The following is a 15,663-nucleotide window of genomic DNA, read 5'->3' on the forward strand; positions in this document are numbered from 1 at the left end:
AGGGGCACAATGAAACGTGTATGCCAATCGTGTAATTTCATTGGCTACATACAGCTGTCCAGCGAAAATGTGTCAAATCACCCTACACCAATCACTTGCGTCATAGTGCACGTCACTGAGCAATTAAAAGGAACGCCCTTGCTGGATTGAGCTCAGTTCAGAACAGATAAGTCAATTGAGGTCATGCATGATTTACATTAAACTAGAACTAACAACATGAGGCTCAAAGTAGACGAAATGATATGTGGAAAAAAAACATCCTGGCCTTGACCTTTTTTAGTTAAACCATTCCTTCATGGTTAAACATGCCAAGGAACACCTTCCTCTATAGGAATGCCACATGTATACAGTTCACGACCCCACGGGCTAAAATAAGCCAGCGGAAGAATTTCTTGGAAATGTAGTGTATGGTCGATGATAATGATACATTCTTGAACGGTAGCATGAACCATGGAAGTAGGGATAATTGATGCATGGATGCATGAACGCGGAAAGACGTACTCGTCTTTTAAATAATTTCTGAGAGTAAAACATCTCGTCTAATTCATACTTAAACTTAAAGCAATTTTATCCGCGCCACATTGCGCACGGGATAGACCACCAGTCTACTAAGTGGGTTTTCGAAACCTTTGCTTCGGCTTCGGCTTCGCCTCCTACTTCTGAATCACTGAGAGGCAAACCAAACAAAATTATTCCAACTTTTGTCTTCATAACAACCGATTGAATGTTCCTGAAGCACAATAGGCACCAAAATGTAGCTGGAGTTCCCGAAGTCGGGGCCTAACATGTCATTAAGCCGAAACGAAGTTAAAGCCAGTCGTTTCGAAAACGCTCTTATGACTCACCTATTTTTCACTGGTACTTTGCGGACATATTTTAACGGAATGCTCGAGGACCAGTCAAAGCCCCAGCCGAGCCAGCCAATCACAGCGCTTGGTGGGCGCACGGTATTCAAACCGTGCTGCATGCGTTGATAAACAATTTTGCATGCTTACGCCTCAAAGAATCGAGCGAATTTTGTAGCTTTTTTGGATTCTGATGTCAAAATGTCTTCAAAGAGGTAATTATACGAAATGCCAAATATTTATACGTCACTTTTATTTACATTTGATTGAGATCTGACGAAGTTATTGCAAGAATCGAGAGTCGGGCTGTGCAGTGTGACACTGACTGGCGACTAGTCTCATGCCGGTTGTTGCATTACAACAACTTACAATCAATGCAGTGGCCTGGTGGCTATTGTTACGGCAGCCGTGACATGATTTTTAACTGCTTTCGCTATAATGTGGCTGGCTATTTTTTATTGCCCTGGTGTTTCTGGCAGTGGCTGCTACTAGTCACCTGTTCCGTCTTGCCACTCGATCAGCTGCCTGACTTCTTAGGGGGGTCAGACAAGTCGACCGTTGAGACCACTCAGGACAAGTCGACCGTTGAGACAACTCGACCGTTGAGACAACTCGACCGTTGAGACAACTCGACCGTATGTGCGATAAATGGAAAGACAAGTCGACCGTTGAGACAAGTCGCCTCGCATGTTTTGGGCCTAGTTTCGGGGATAGTAGTTAGTACCGGGGATTTTGACGGCGGCTGATCGCCATTTGGGAGTGATGACACATGAGTTTTTATTTTTGCATTAACAGAGCCGATATAGCATGTATAGCGCAGCGTGATTGTCCGTGCACATCGTTCCTTTTTTTTCAAGGCCACGTGCGCGCATCCCCGGTCAACGTGGCCGTACCGCGCACGGTGGCATCGTTTTTGCCGGGCCTGTGCGCCCATTTGCCGGTCAACTTGTCCGTACTGTGCACGGTGACATCGTTTTGCCAGCCCTGTGCGCCCATTTGCCGCGCCGGTCGACGTGCCCGCGTGCCGTGCCCAAGCCGGTCCTCGCGGGCGGGCGGGGCGCACCGGCCCGACGCGACGCCCTCTGTATGCCCACGCCGCACCCGTGATCGGTCTTGCCACAGATTTGTGCAACTTTTTCTGCTCCACGTCGAGCAGTCTCAACGGTCGAGTTGTCCCGAGTCGAGTTGTCTCAACGGTCGACCTGTCTCAACGGTCGAGTTGTCTCAATGGTCGACTTGTCCCGAGTCGAGTTGTCTCAACGGTCGACTCGTCTGACATTCCTTCTTAGCACGTACATGACGTACAAGCCTAATACCAATTAGCATAAGGATAGTCATGTTATTGTTAGTTAATCATGATGTTATTTCGTATTATTAGGAAATGGGTCAACTCGCAGGTATATTCAACTCGCACCCGAGTTAACTCGTACCTGAGTCAACTCGTAACCCAAAATTGACGCCCCAGTCAAGTCGTACCCGAGTCAAGTTGTACCTGAGTTGACTCGTACGGTACCCGCAGCTCAAAATAGTTGCCTATTTTCGAAAAGAAAATTAGTGAAACGAACGGAAGATGAGGGATTTTGCTGGTTGTCCGTGACTCCGTGCATTGACATTGTTTCTACTGGGCCTGTGCGAGCACTCGCAGGTCAACGTAGTTGTACCATGCAATGCATGCACGTTGACATCGTTTTTGCCGGGCCTGTGGCACATGGCGTTTGCTGGTCGGTCCACGTGGTCGTCCGTGCACGGTGACATTGTTTTTGCGGGGCCTGTGCGCGCACTCGTCGGCCAATGTGGTTGTACCGTGCACGGTGATATCGTTTTCGCCGAGCCTGTGCATGACAATAAAAGAATTTGTGTATGCAGTATATAAGTGGGAACCATACTAGTCCCACTAACTGGGTCGCTAGAACTCCTTTTTGACATTTGGGATGTTGGTTTGTCGTACTAGCGACCCACTAAGGAATTGTTGTGAATTCAAGGAAAGATTTCAATATACGAAGTTCACTCAACACCCTGTGTACAAACCCTATGAGATTGGACTGAAAAATTCTAAGTGTTTTCTAAGAAAATGCTTGTATTTTCTCACTGCTCAAATTGACTTTGATGACATGAAATTGCTATCTGGGGGCTTGTTAGTCAATACAGAGGAAAATTAGTGAACTTCGTATATGGAAATCTTTCCGAATTCAACAATTTCTAAAAATCACGCAAAATACTTCACAAAACTACCTTTGAAAGCACCTACTGGCTTCTCCACATGTCAAAGATGAAGTAATGGGGCTTCAATGATACTCCCGATTATTTTTGGCTTGCAAATCCGTGAAATTCAACCAGACATCATACAGCGATCATTGAATAATGCACCCGCTTTGCTCTACCCAGCGCATTTCTATATATGCACGTACACCATGGGCATACAAATACGTACGTGAAGCATGGGGACACGACCGTGACCTGCGTCGATAAACAAACTCCGCATGTAGATCAGGAATGCACCTACGACTGTTTTATGTCGTGCATGCGTGCCACGCTAAATGATACATGTACAGTGCAGTGACTGCCTTGTCATGAAACAGTCGTAGGTGCATTCCCGATCTACATGCGGAGTTTGAAGTATTTTGCGTGATTTTTAGAAATTGTGGAATTCACAACAATTCCTTAGTGGGTCGCTAGTACGACAGACCAACGTCCCAAATGTCAAAAGGAGTTCTAGCGACCCAGTTAGTGGGACTAGAACCATACCACTTTCAGGCGCCGCTAGTGCCTGGGTTCAATTTTCGTCTGGTGTGTCGTCGTGGAAAGCAAGACAACCACTGTTTCAAGCATTATAATGCGTTTCACTATGAGTGCCTTCTGTGTGAATGTTAAAACATTGCTGTTGGCTGCTGTGGTTTGCTGCAGTCAACCATCATGTATGCATCATTTGGAAACCGATTCATAGTTCTCAAACTTCACTTCCCATTAAAAAAAAAAAAATGCTCCTTGTCATGAATTAGAAATAAAAGATAAAATCAAGTCCTAATTCATTGAAAAGTGGAATTTTAATCAGGACCCCCAAAAAAGGACAAATAGATTGGATTTTTTTTCAAATGAAAAACAAAATTCTCATGAAATGTTGGAATTTTTAATACATGACCTTAAGACCTGAAAATATAGAATTAACTTCAGAGAATTTGTCTCATTTTCCAAACGATTAATTTCAGATGTCGAGAGAGCATGAAGCTGGAGGTAGCAGAGTGCCTGGAGCACGCCCTGGAGCAGCTGCGAGACATTTGGGATGAGATCGGCATCTGCGAGGAGCAGCGAGTGGACCGACAGAACGTGGTGCTGCATCACATGCGCAACCTGCTCAGCGAGATGGTGTCAGAGGAGAAAGACTTACGCCGGCGGCTGATGGCTAGCGTGGAGACGTGCGGGCATGAGGTGGTGACAGTCAGCAAGGAGCTTGGGCTGAAACCATTCCAGGTGAGACGGGCAGATAACGCCCAAAACCCTCACAGATCCTCAAAGCCTTGCTCTACCACACCTTCCAATTCACTTCAATATTTGGCAATGATGACTTCCCATTGTTTATTATTATTATTTATTTCTGGTAATGAAACCAAGGATTCCTCAAAAAGTGCCCTACGCACTGTAGCTCGAAAGCCTGAAGAAACCTGTAGTAGGAAGGCAAAAAGAAAACAATACGGTTTTAGAGGTGGAAGGAAAACCCTCGAAGAATGTTCGGGGGAAAACCCAAGGACTCAGGTAGGGACTGAATACCCAATCCACATTATGGACCAGGGCAGGAATGGAACCCGGGCCATAGAACTGGAAGGCGAGAAAAGTAACCACTGCGCCAACCGGAGTTCCCAATTTTGCATATGCTTGTGCCATGAAATTACAAAATCAAGTTCTAGAAATATTTAATGAGCCTTTTGTATTTCATCTTACCTGCAAGGCGGAGGAAGGGCTCACCATCCTCCAACTGGAGAAAGTCCTGCGCCAGAAGGTGGACAGTTTGAACAAGGAGAAGTCTGAACGCATGGCCATACTGAAGCAACTGAAGGACCGAGAGCAGCATCTATGCGATCTGCTGTGCACCACGCCTTACTACATCCCCAGCGGTACGGTGCCCACGGCTGAGCAGCTGGAGACGCTAAAGGACCACATCCAGACTCTGTCCACAGAGAAGGTAGAAATTTGCGATGAAATTAGTGAGAGCAGTACCGCCCAGTAACCAAAACTGCCCTGCCTGTTATTCCCTGTACCACCCCAAACCCGCCCTGGCTGTTATTCCCTGTATCGGCTTGAACTACCTAGCTCGCTACACCCTATAACACCCCAAATCACCCTGCCAGTTACTCCCTATACCACCCCCAGCCGCCATGCCTGTTTCTCCCTGTTGTACCCAAATCACCCTGCCTGTTACTCCCTGCACCGCCCCCAGCCGCCATGTCTGTTACAACCTTTACCACCCCAAACGGGCCCTGATTGTTACTCCCTGTACCATATCCCAAACCACCCTGCCTAATACTCCCTGTAACATCCAAAACCACCCTGCCTGTTACTCCCTGTATCACCCAAAACCCACTCTGCCTGTTACTCCCTGTACTACCCCAAACCGCCCTGCCTGTTACTCCTTGTGCCACCCCAAACCACCCTGCCTGTTACTGCCGAGTGCCTGTACTGCCCAAACCACCCTGCCCGTTACTCCCTGTATCACCCAAAACCCAATCTGCCTGTACCCCCCCAAACTGCCCTGCCTGTTACTCTCTGTGCCACCCCAAACCCATTCTGCCTGTTCTCCCCTGTGCCACCTCAAAACCTCCCCAGTACTCTATAGTTTTCTGGCTTCCTCAAATTAGGCGAAGTAAAAAAAAAAACACGTTTAGCGTCCCCGCCCGCTTCCTTTTAAGAGGCCGCCTCCTTTTTTTTTTTTTTTTTTTTTTTTTTTAAAGACAAAAATTGATAAATTTTAACGATCTCTGACAAAAGAAATCGTATTTTTAGACTTTTATACCGTGTATAAAGCTGTGGAAATAGTCAATGAGTCCAAGTGGCGGCCATTTTGAAAAAAGCTGGTAACCATCTTGAAAAATAGCCCGGCCGCGTTGTCTTGAAAAATGTGTCGGGCGGCCATTTTGAAAAGAAAAAAAAAAAAGGGCCTCCTCCTTCCTTTTTGTCAAAGAGGCGGGACGCTAAACATGTTTTTTTTTTTTATTTTGCCTTAAAGATTCTTTTTCAACAGGCGTCAGATCGCTCTGAAAAAATTGTGTTGTAAGTTACATTGAGTTAAACTTTTAGAATACTTCTGTAATATGTGATTCTTGTTTCTTGTAGGACTCAAGACAGAATATCCTAAGCAGCACCAAGAAGGAGATCATCTCACTTCTGGAGGACCTGGAGCAAGGACCCAACACCTCCTTTGAGCGAGACATCGTCTGCGAAGAGGAAGACTGCTTCCTCTTGTCCAAAGAGAACATGGAGGCTCTCAGGGTTCTACATGAGGAGGTGGGTTAAAATCAGACCTTTCAATGTGTTATTTAAAAAATGCGCACAAAGCGTGTTCCTCTGTTCCTTTAAAAGGTTATGTCAACCATATCTGCTCTGAAATTGGGTTGTGTCTGTATATGTTTCTTTTGTCGCATCATGATTTGAAGCGAAATCTGCCTGTGAAATTAACTAAAGCGTTACTTATGTATTGGCCATTCTATAAATTTGAGGTCCACATTGTCTTCCTGTCCTCGTTACATCTGACATCTGTGTTTTCTAATTCTGATGCACTCCTTAATGCAGTCATCCTCCAAGAGTGATTATGAATAGGAAGCTACCTACCCAACAAATAAACAATCAGTTGAAGTCATTCTTAAGCATACTTGAATGGCAAATTATGAAGTATCAAGTCAACAGGGACAGAAAAATGTCACACTTTGGACCTTAACATTATCTTATGACCTGTATATTTTTCTCTTTCAACAAAACCAGTTGGAGTTCAAGCAGAGGGAGAACCAGGGAATAGCTGATCATCTGAGAGAGCAGATTGCCAGTCTGTGGAACCGACTCCTCTTCCCTGCCGAGGAGAGAGATGAATACCTGGCCAGTCACCGAGGACATAAACCATCCGACATCAAAGTGGTAAGATGATCTGATAGCCTCTGTCCGCAATTTCCCCCTCAACGGTTTCAAAACGGAGACTTCGAGAATACCAATGGGAGGGACATTTGAACGCATTGCCGTCAGCTTGATGTAACAGATTTCTGCCTATTTTAAAAAAAATTAGCTGTGCGTATTTTGAACCAATTTTTGCTAAGCTTCACAAATTTCTATGCTGAGTAAAGTGAACTCTGTCACGAGGCCAATATGGCCCACCAGGCCGGAGTAGCATTAAACAACAGAAATGTTTCTACTCCCCCTGAATGGATGCTCGCTAGTCCATTGCAGGTTATTCCCCAGCTAATGCTAGTACCCATTTATACTCCTGGGTGGAGAGAGGCAAGTGCGGGTGAATCGGCTTGCCCAAGACACAATATATGACCAGCAGCTGGATTTGAACCCCTGACCCTCTGATCATGAGTCATGAATCCTAACCACTTGGCCCCACTGCCCCTATATGCCGAGTGGTTTCTATGGAATTGGTCTACTTAACTCACTGAGTGACTAACTGACTTTTCTCTTAATTTTTCTTCTCCTCAGCTCCGTCAGGAGCTTGCGCGGCTTGAGGAGCTGAAGATACAGAACCTGAAGCGAGTGACGGAAGCCAGCCGTGAGGAGATCGCCCTCTGGTGGGACAAGTGCTACTACAGCAGGCTACAACGCAATGACTTCGCTGGCTTCTATGATGGTAAATTCAGATTCTGTATTGCTGGAATTATTTATGACCCTTTAGTCCCTGTACTCCCCCAAACAGCCCTGCCTCAAACTACCTTGACTCTGTATGGTTGATTCATCCAGGAATAAATACAATGTAACAAAATGTAGTATTACGTGTTAGTGGGTTTAATATGTTTATTCCTTCTCTATTCAAAGTACATTGATGTCAATTATACTGCCGTTCTAAATTGACTCAAAGTCAATTTCAAAATCTGCTTTTTAAATTTTTGAGTTTTGAATTTGGTTTTTTAATTCTCACAGCCTGTCTTCTAAAGTCTCTTCTTTGTTTGTTTTTGTAAAATTTACTTTTTAAATAAAACCTACAATTAAAAAAACAAAACCTACATGTTCATGTGATGTCAGTCAGGTCATATGGGAGAAGAAGTTATTTTTCTAGAAAAAGATACCATTGGTCTCAACTGACATTTCATCTGACATTTCATCTGACATTTCATCTGAGATTACATGTGGTCTTGTTTGTTTCTTCCAACTTCAGACGAGTTTACTGAAGAACTCCTCCTGCAACACGACGAGGAGCTAGCCAGACTGAAGGCCTACTACCAGGAGAACAAGGAGATCATAGAATGCATCAAAAAGAGGGAGGACATGTGGAAGAAAATGCTGGAATTTGAGGTAAAACATTAATGCAAAAAACCAAAGTCTGATGACGTAATGTCAAATCCATTCAAGAAAAGATGTCATTTGCAAGTAGGGTAAAATAAAAAGACATACACCAAACATTTTGATTATTAAGCCTCATGTTCTCACTACAAACCCTGAGTTTTATCACTACAACCTCCGAGTTTCGTTTTATTTTAGAACTAAAATTTGATAATTTTGTTGTGCAAGGTTTGATTATTTTGACTGCACGATTAAAAATAAGTGGCGCTGAAAATCATGTTAATGTACATTCCAAACTAAACAATTTCGTTTGGTTCAGTTCGGTTTGGAAGTGCTATGTTTGGCAAATGTTAGTTGAGTTTGGCGGTTCGTTTGTAGCACAAACTCTCGGTTTCAATCTGGACTCCTACCCCCGAAATGTTTGTTTATCTCTACAGAAGAAAGCCTACGATCCTAACCGCTACAACAACAGAGGAGGCAACCTGCTGCAGGAAGAGAAAGAGAGAAAGAAAATCAACAGAGACCTGCCCAAGGTACGAGGCTTGGCCATTCTGTTCATTTGTAGAGATTTGCTCTTTAGGCCAAAAAAAAAAAAATAAGTCGGTCTCTGGTCAGCGCGCGCGTTGATTTTAAGCATGCGCGTCGATCTTTTTTTTTACCAAAATGTTCCGCGGTAGCTCCAACAGCGCCCTCTATTTCCGCATCTCCTCAATTTTTTTACCAAAGAGCACCAAGGAATGGGAAATTGCACCAAGGCAAATGATCGAAAGCACCAAGGCAAATTATGGAGGCCACCAATGTACATGAGGACACCAAAAAAGCAAAATAGTACCCACCTTGTCTGTACAATCCAAGCTGAAGAAAAAAAAAAAAAAGTCGCGTGGCCGCGTCAATTCCGGAACTTTGGTCTGACCAGAGACCGAATATTTTTTTTTTTTTGCCTTAAGTGTGTTTTATCAACCTCGACTCCATGGGCTCCGTGTTGAATATGAAAACGACGCTTTTTGACTATCAATCAGAGCATACTGCACACGCATTTTGAAGGCTGCAGGCACTCTGTGCTCACGTTATCTCCTGCATATCACGTAGGAAAAGTTTTTTCCAGACTGTGTGATGACCCTATGCTATACGATATGGAAAGTCTTGAAGACTAATTAAAGTCTACAAATTTGTGTTACATTCTCATATCTTTGAGAACCTATTTTTTCCCCCAGACTTTTGTTTGACAATTTTTTTATGAATTGCCTATAGTTGGAGAAGACTTTAGCGGAACGCATCAGTATGTTTGAAGAAGAGAAGGGAGCACCGTTCTTGGTGGACGGTTGCCGCTTCATGGATTACGTCCAAATGCAGTGGGCTGCACACGAACAGGACAAGCAACTACGGAAAGAAGAACGGGTACGATTGCATTTTATCTTATTATTTTAACGACACATACAACAGTTGTTGCATTGAGAAGGGTGCCAAGTGTAGCAAGATCCAACAGATCCATTGCCAGCTGCGACAGGAAACAGCAGTGGTATTGTCACTTTGGAGAAAATACGTTCCATTCCTGCAAAACCAATTCTCTCAATATTTTGTTCCTACCCTTCGTGAGGAAACGAAAATGACAGCATACTAGGCACAACGATTACACGGGATGCTCGAAATTTTTATTTATTTACAATCGAGTAGGATATTTCAGAATATTTAGGCAGTTTTATAGATAAAAACAAAACTGGCCGTTAATTTTATATCCTTTTTGTCTTTTTTCCTCAAAGATCAAAGCCAGGACTGTACAGACTGAGAACGAGATGACATTTGGCAGCAAGCCAAACACGCCGGCCAAGCGACGCTTCAACGGAAATTCCTCCAAGACGCCCAACAAGCGACTGAAAGGGGTAAGTCCACTCTCTGAACTTCAAACACGGGTCGAGGCAGAACTAATACATTCAGTGTCCATATTTGAAGTTAGCACTCGGCACATTTCTTTTTCAGAGCACAGCAGACAACAGCTCAATACAAGTTGACGAACGTTTTGGAATTGTGCACTTCCATTATTACATGCACTTTAATCAAATTATTCAAATTCGTTGCTTTACACAAGGGGATTGTTTTGGCTCAGTTCATTGTTTTTTATTTTGTTCTAGCAGTGCACGTAAATGAACAGAAATGAAAGTTAAGACAAAAATTCACAATTCACTTTCAAATTACACCTTTTTATTTCCTGAGATACCCTTTATTTAGTCACACCTTCAGATCATGCTTGTTGGATCTGGAGGGCATTGCAAGAGAAAATTACCAAAAGGGTTCCTTTATTTTATACATTTTGTTTTTCACCACCAACCAATTTTAATTTTGAGCACTGCTACTTTGGCCACCACCAACCCATAATCACAACCCTGCCTGTTTATTTTTGGTTATTTCTCCCTCCCCCTCTCACCTTGATTTGACACACAGTTGAATGGGACTTCCTACGCCCATTCCCCCAGACTAGGGGTGACCCATACCAGCATCATGCCCTCCCCTTCGCCAGCTAGACGCCCCCCGAGGGCCTGTAAGGCCACGCCTACAAACACCAAGGTAGGTCCGGTAGAATTAGCTTGATTAAATTTCAAATTTTCTGTTCGTAGCATACTTCCAAAACTCAGTTTTTGTCCGTGTCCGACTTCCATCTTCAGGAGATTTTTGTGGTTTCTGAACGAGGTACATGTCCACAAGCGATGTGATGCTCTTTGTGCTAAACGCTAAACAAAATCAAATTTATAAGTTAGAAAGGCCTGATATATTTCATCTTTAGCAAAGACTTCTTCAGAGGCAAAAAGACGAAATATATCAAGCCTCTCTAACTTTTCGATTTGTATATTTCAGGTCAATCCAGTCAGTGAGCAGTTTGCAGCAACTTAATTATTTTTCTTATTTTTCAAAATCAAATTTGACGGACTGCAGAGCTCAAGTAACAATTTGTTAAAACACTTTTTGGAATTTATTGTGAACCTTGGACCAACCTGCAAACCAAAATTGTAGACACCCTCATCATGATGTGTTTAATCATCTTCACATTCCTGTTTTTGTTGTGGGTTAATTTAACTGCACGTCACAGCATCCATCCCTTTCTCACTCCTCAATTCGCATCCATTGCATTCTTCTCCATCCCCCCTCCCCTCCCTGCTGTCAATCATAACCTTACTTCTTATTTCTCGTCTTGTCGCATCCTTTTCTCCTTGTTGTGTCTAGACAACCCCTCATGCTCCTCCTGCCCCTAGCACTAAATACGTCCCCCACATACCCTTCCCATCCCCTTCCTCAATCTGCCGCCCTCCGAAAAGCGTACCACAGAAAAAGGTAGGGCTGGTTGGACATTTCAATGTTCATCGTTGGAGTAAACTTTTAATATGACGTAAATTTCTATTATTTAGATTTTACTGCTTTTCAACTTATGTTCATTCTACCATGTTTCTTCATTAATCCCTTATTTTCACATCTATGTATGCCTTTCAGTCTTCTTTGTTTGTTCACCCCGATGCTTCTTATACTGAACTGTTTAACAAAAAATATTCATTCAATGTTGCTAGCTGTTTAGTCTTGTATGACTGACTTTGTACGTTTAGTTTTACGTTGCATTACGTTGTCATTGACGGTTTGTTAAAAGTTTTGCATGCATTCAATTATTTCCTGTAAAATCGAAACTCTGCAAATTTTCGTTTAAAATTACGCCTTTTTACATTTTTGTTCATTTTAACCAAGTTCTAGAGTAAATGAGGCGTGAGGGTTTTCAGACTTTTTTAAACTGAGAGAAAGACAATTTTCAGACTTTTCCATGGGATTTTTGTTTGCAAAAGAAAAAGTTGTAGCCAGCTTCAAATATTCTAAATGAGCCTAAATTCTCGTCTGTTGTACCCAACCAGACCCCTAAGCGAGTGTTGCGCCCCACGGGAGCCCGTATGGCCCACCGCAAGGCCCTTGGCGAGAGGAACGTTGACATCAGCCACGCGTTCAGCACGAGTACCATCAGTGGGGGACTACACGGCCCAGCAACCCCCAACATGTCCATCACGTCGGCTTGCTCAACCTATTCAGATTTTGCAGTAAGTAAAATGCAACCGTATTACGTGGCTCTGCCTAGCAGTCACACACATGTCGATGGAAAAGGGCTTCAGCCGCTTCCATAAACACACGTGTGATTGCAAGCCGTGTTTGTGATTAGTGACGAGTTGATTCTGCCTTATAAGAAAATGGTCTACAAGAGTTCTGTACTCTGTAAAATGTCCAACATTTTTTGCTGGATTTTCATTAAGAACACTGACATGGCCGATGCATTTTTATAGTCTTTGTGGAAAGTTTTGATTCATTGTACTATTTTTACATTACAGTAGAAACTTTGTAGAGTAACAGACATATATAGAAAATGTCTTGGTGTTATTTGTGTTGGACATAATTAATTTCTAGATATTTGACGGAGAAAAAATGGGGTGGGGGAATCCCTACTGTTCAAGCAAGCTTCTAAAATATAAAATATTTCATTGATGGAAGTCAGGGTAGGTTTCAATACGAGGATCGAAAGTTCAAATTTGACACAATCCTTTGACCATTTTGCGTTTTTTACACTCTTTTGCGTGTTACTCTTGCCCTTTAAAAAGCTTTCCTCCCATGTTTTTGAAAAAAATCTGTAATGATACCCATATGGAATTTTCATTTGAAAGAACTGGTCCAATATTTTTGGTTCTGTGACACTGTCTTTACAGGCAAGATTGAACCAAGTATGAGTTCAATTTCTGGATCGCTAAAATGTAAGTTTCAAAGTAAAGTAACAAAAATTGACGTAAAATTATCAACAGCTATACATTCTTGGGTTTTCATAGCCATGCTCAAATGCTTCACACATCCTCTTTCCTAGAAATAACCAGTAAAGGTATTTTCCAATTTAAAAAAAGGGGAAAAATGTTTTCTACTTACTAATTAAAAACTATCTTACTTAAAAAGACTTTTGACTTTGCTTATGAACTTTAACCCTCACCCCTTGAGTGATTTACTAGGAACCTTCCTCACTCTTGCAAAATCCAACACATTATGGTAAATTCAACATCCAAACTGTTGGACTCTGATTATGGTGGTATGCCTGACCCCATGTAACGCATAATCAGTTTACTAGTGCAGTCCTCACTCCAACAGATTCCAACAAAACAGCGGTTGGATTTTGAAGGGTTGGGGTGGTTAGGGTTTATGCAAAACACAATTTTCCACCACCATATGTCAGTGCGCAGTGCTTATACAGATGCTTGTCAGTGTTCTTAATGAAACTCCATAAACTTCCATTTTGGAAAATTCTCAGCCAAAAATAAACATCAGTCTATCTTTTTCTTAACCGAATAAATGACTTGCTACATACATGGAAAGCTATGTCCGAAGCAATTGTGATAGTATTTTTAACAGAAATTCATTATGTACTATGCTATCAATCATTTGAGTGTCCATCAGTTTTACTAAAAAGTTTCATCAATTGTTTTGGACAACTTGGATTTTTATTCAAGCTTGAAATTTCTTTTCATTCATTGCATCCATATGCAATTCATTGGATCCACAATCATTTTGCTTTTTTTTTTTTTTAATGAATAGTTCCTAGAGACCAAAAGGCAATATAAATAACTGAGTTTCATTTCCAACACTTCACCCTGTAAGCAATTATAGGGTTTCCAATTCCATAACCATCCTTATACTTGCATTCATTTGTCATTATCACAAATCATGTATGAAAACAAGCTCATAAACAAATACTTTTGACATTTAAATATTTCATTGTTTTCACATTGAATAACCTTCCATGGTCACACAATCGTTCGATAAACATCTGCTGAAATTTTCAAAGCTGTGTGCCTTGCAATATTCTCTGCTCTTCATATTGCTAAACATTAGTGGCCTGCTGTTTCATATCTAAATATTTAGCTGAAGAGTTTGAAAAAAGATAAAATTCCATCCCTGAGTAACTTGTATTCCGATTGACTCTTACCTTTTCAAATAATTTTAATTAAAAATTTATGAAATTAACAAACTTGTCTTTTGTTCTTTTTCGTTTGCAGAAAGAGTTTGATACCAGACGGAAGACCAATTGCCGCAGCAGTTCGGCCTCCAGTCCGACTAACCTAACATCCAGTCGGTCTCGCATCACGATGCTCTGAGCTTCACTTTGCTTGCCGTTAGGATCGACCAATCAAATACGAGGACCAGCACTTGGTAAAATTCAAAAGAAGTACTGTCCATGCAATTTTTTTATTATCTAATTTCAGATGAAATTTGGTTCAGTGGACCAAATTTGATGATCAGTTTATTTTGTTTGATTTTTTCGCATAGTTTGTGGCAAAAAAGCGCAGGCACATAAGAATTACACATAGCAATGCTTAGAACTTTTAATATGGAAGTGCACACGATTGATGACGTGTCTTTGCTAAACATTTCTAATGAGTACTGCCAAAAGATTTTTTTTTATTACTGCTAAATGCATTTATTCCTGGCAAGAAAACTACATTTATGAAATTTCTTTTGTTACTGTAAATTCTAATTCAGTTGTATCAGTTTTTTGTTTAATATTAACCTGTTCCTGTACATAGCTTTTTGCTTTTGACTTTTTTTTTTAAGATGGATTTTTGTTTTTGTACAGTAGAAGAAATTGAGTTGACTTGTAAAGAGTGTGACATTTGCAGGGGTGATATTTGTCAGCGTTTTCTCCTGATTTTCCGGATTCTAAAGGATTTCTTTTGAAGTCTGGAATAAGTTTATATATATAGAGTAAAAGAAATGGGTATTTAAAGGGAATATACAACATTTGCAAACATCGAAAAATAAAACTACCAAGTTTTTATGAAATACCTTACTAGGATGTTGGTAAGTGACAGTCTCAAGCATCTTGTAAAATTATGGCACCTGGTGTTAAGTCAGTTTCAAGAAAATGGTATTTTTGTATACATTTCCAACGGTGGTCGGCCGACCAGCGTTGGAAAATCCTAATTATTTTTAACTACTGCTCCAAATTTACCATTTTTCGGTCCAAATTTTAATTGCTATTTGTTACATATCCATGAACGGGTGCAGGCCAGCTAGACTGGTTCCCTTGCCTTACAATTTTCCATCATCTATAAATTGATCCATTTTATCTTTAGTGGAGTCAGGGAACCAGACAACATGAACATTTTTGGTTTTCTTGGTTTCTCCAACCTTTTCAAACACAAAACTTACAAAATGTCAGTGTTATAATATTTGATTAATTATACTAACCCCTCAAATTCTTCATTTATGAAAATTACTGCAAAAGCCAATGATGTACATTCCCTTTAAAGGGATATACAAACGTTTTCTCAAATTAACATAA

General features: G+C 41.6%; 1 protein-coding gene across 3 annotated transcripts; it reads left to right on the plus strand.

Annotated features, from left to right (window-relative positions):
* Positions 1–902: 902 nt before the first annotated feature.
* Positions 903–14,984, plus strand: LOC119720453 (protein regulator of cytokinesis 1-like). Of its 3 annotated transcripts, XM_038190119.1 has the most exons (14): positions 903–1,060; positions 4,052–4,313; positions 4,789–5,022; positions 6,171–6,341; positions 6,816–6,965; positions 7,524–7,671; positions 8,197–8,333; positions 8,759–8,854; positions 9,573–9,719; positions 10,082–10,201; positions 10,761–10,883; positions 11,538–11,645; positions 12,209–12,388; positions 14,378–14,984. In XM_038190119.1, exons 1-14 carry the CDS (start codon positions 1,047–1,049, stop codon positions 14,474–14,476), a joined length of 1,989 nt encoding a protein of 662 aa, XP_038046047.1. In that variant the 5' UTR covers positions 903–1,046; the 3' UTR covers positions 14,477–14,984. The 3 variants fall into 3 exon arrangements, with proteins under 3 accessions (XP_038046047.1, XP_038046048.1, XP_038046049.1); XM_038190120.1 differs by lacking the exon at positions 11,538–11,645; XM_038190121.1 differs by lacking the exons at positions 10,761–10,883; positions 11,538–11,645.
* Positions 14,985–15,663: the final 679 nt, after the last annotated feature.

This window comes from Patiria miniata, unplaced genomic scaffold (assembly GCF_015706575.1).
Source record: "Patiria miniata isolate m_02_andy unplaced genomic scaffold, ASM1570657v1 HiC_scaffold_9, whole genome shotgun sequence".
Lineage (NCBI taxonomy): Eukaryota > Metazoa > Echinodermata > Asteroidea > Valvatida > Asterinidae > Patiria > Patiria miniata.

What these genes read in the sequence shown, in the direction of transcription:
- LOC119720453 (XM_038190119.1), top strand. An exon ending in TTGGGCTGAAACCATTCCAG is followed by an intron (nt 4,314 to 4,788) that starts GTGAGACGGGCA and finishes CTTACCTGCAAG; the next exon opens with GCGGAGGAAGGGCTCACCAT. An exon ending in TCAACAGAGACCTGCCCAAG is followed by an intron (nt 8,855 to 9,572) that starts GTACGAGGCTTG and finishes AATTGCCTATAG; the next exon opens with TTGGAGAAGACTTTAGCGGA.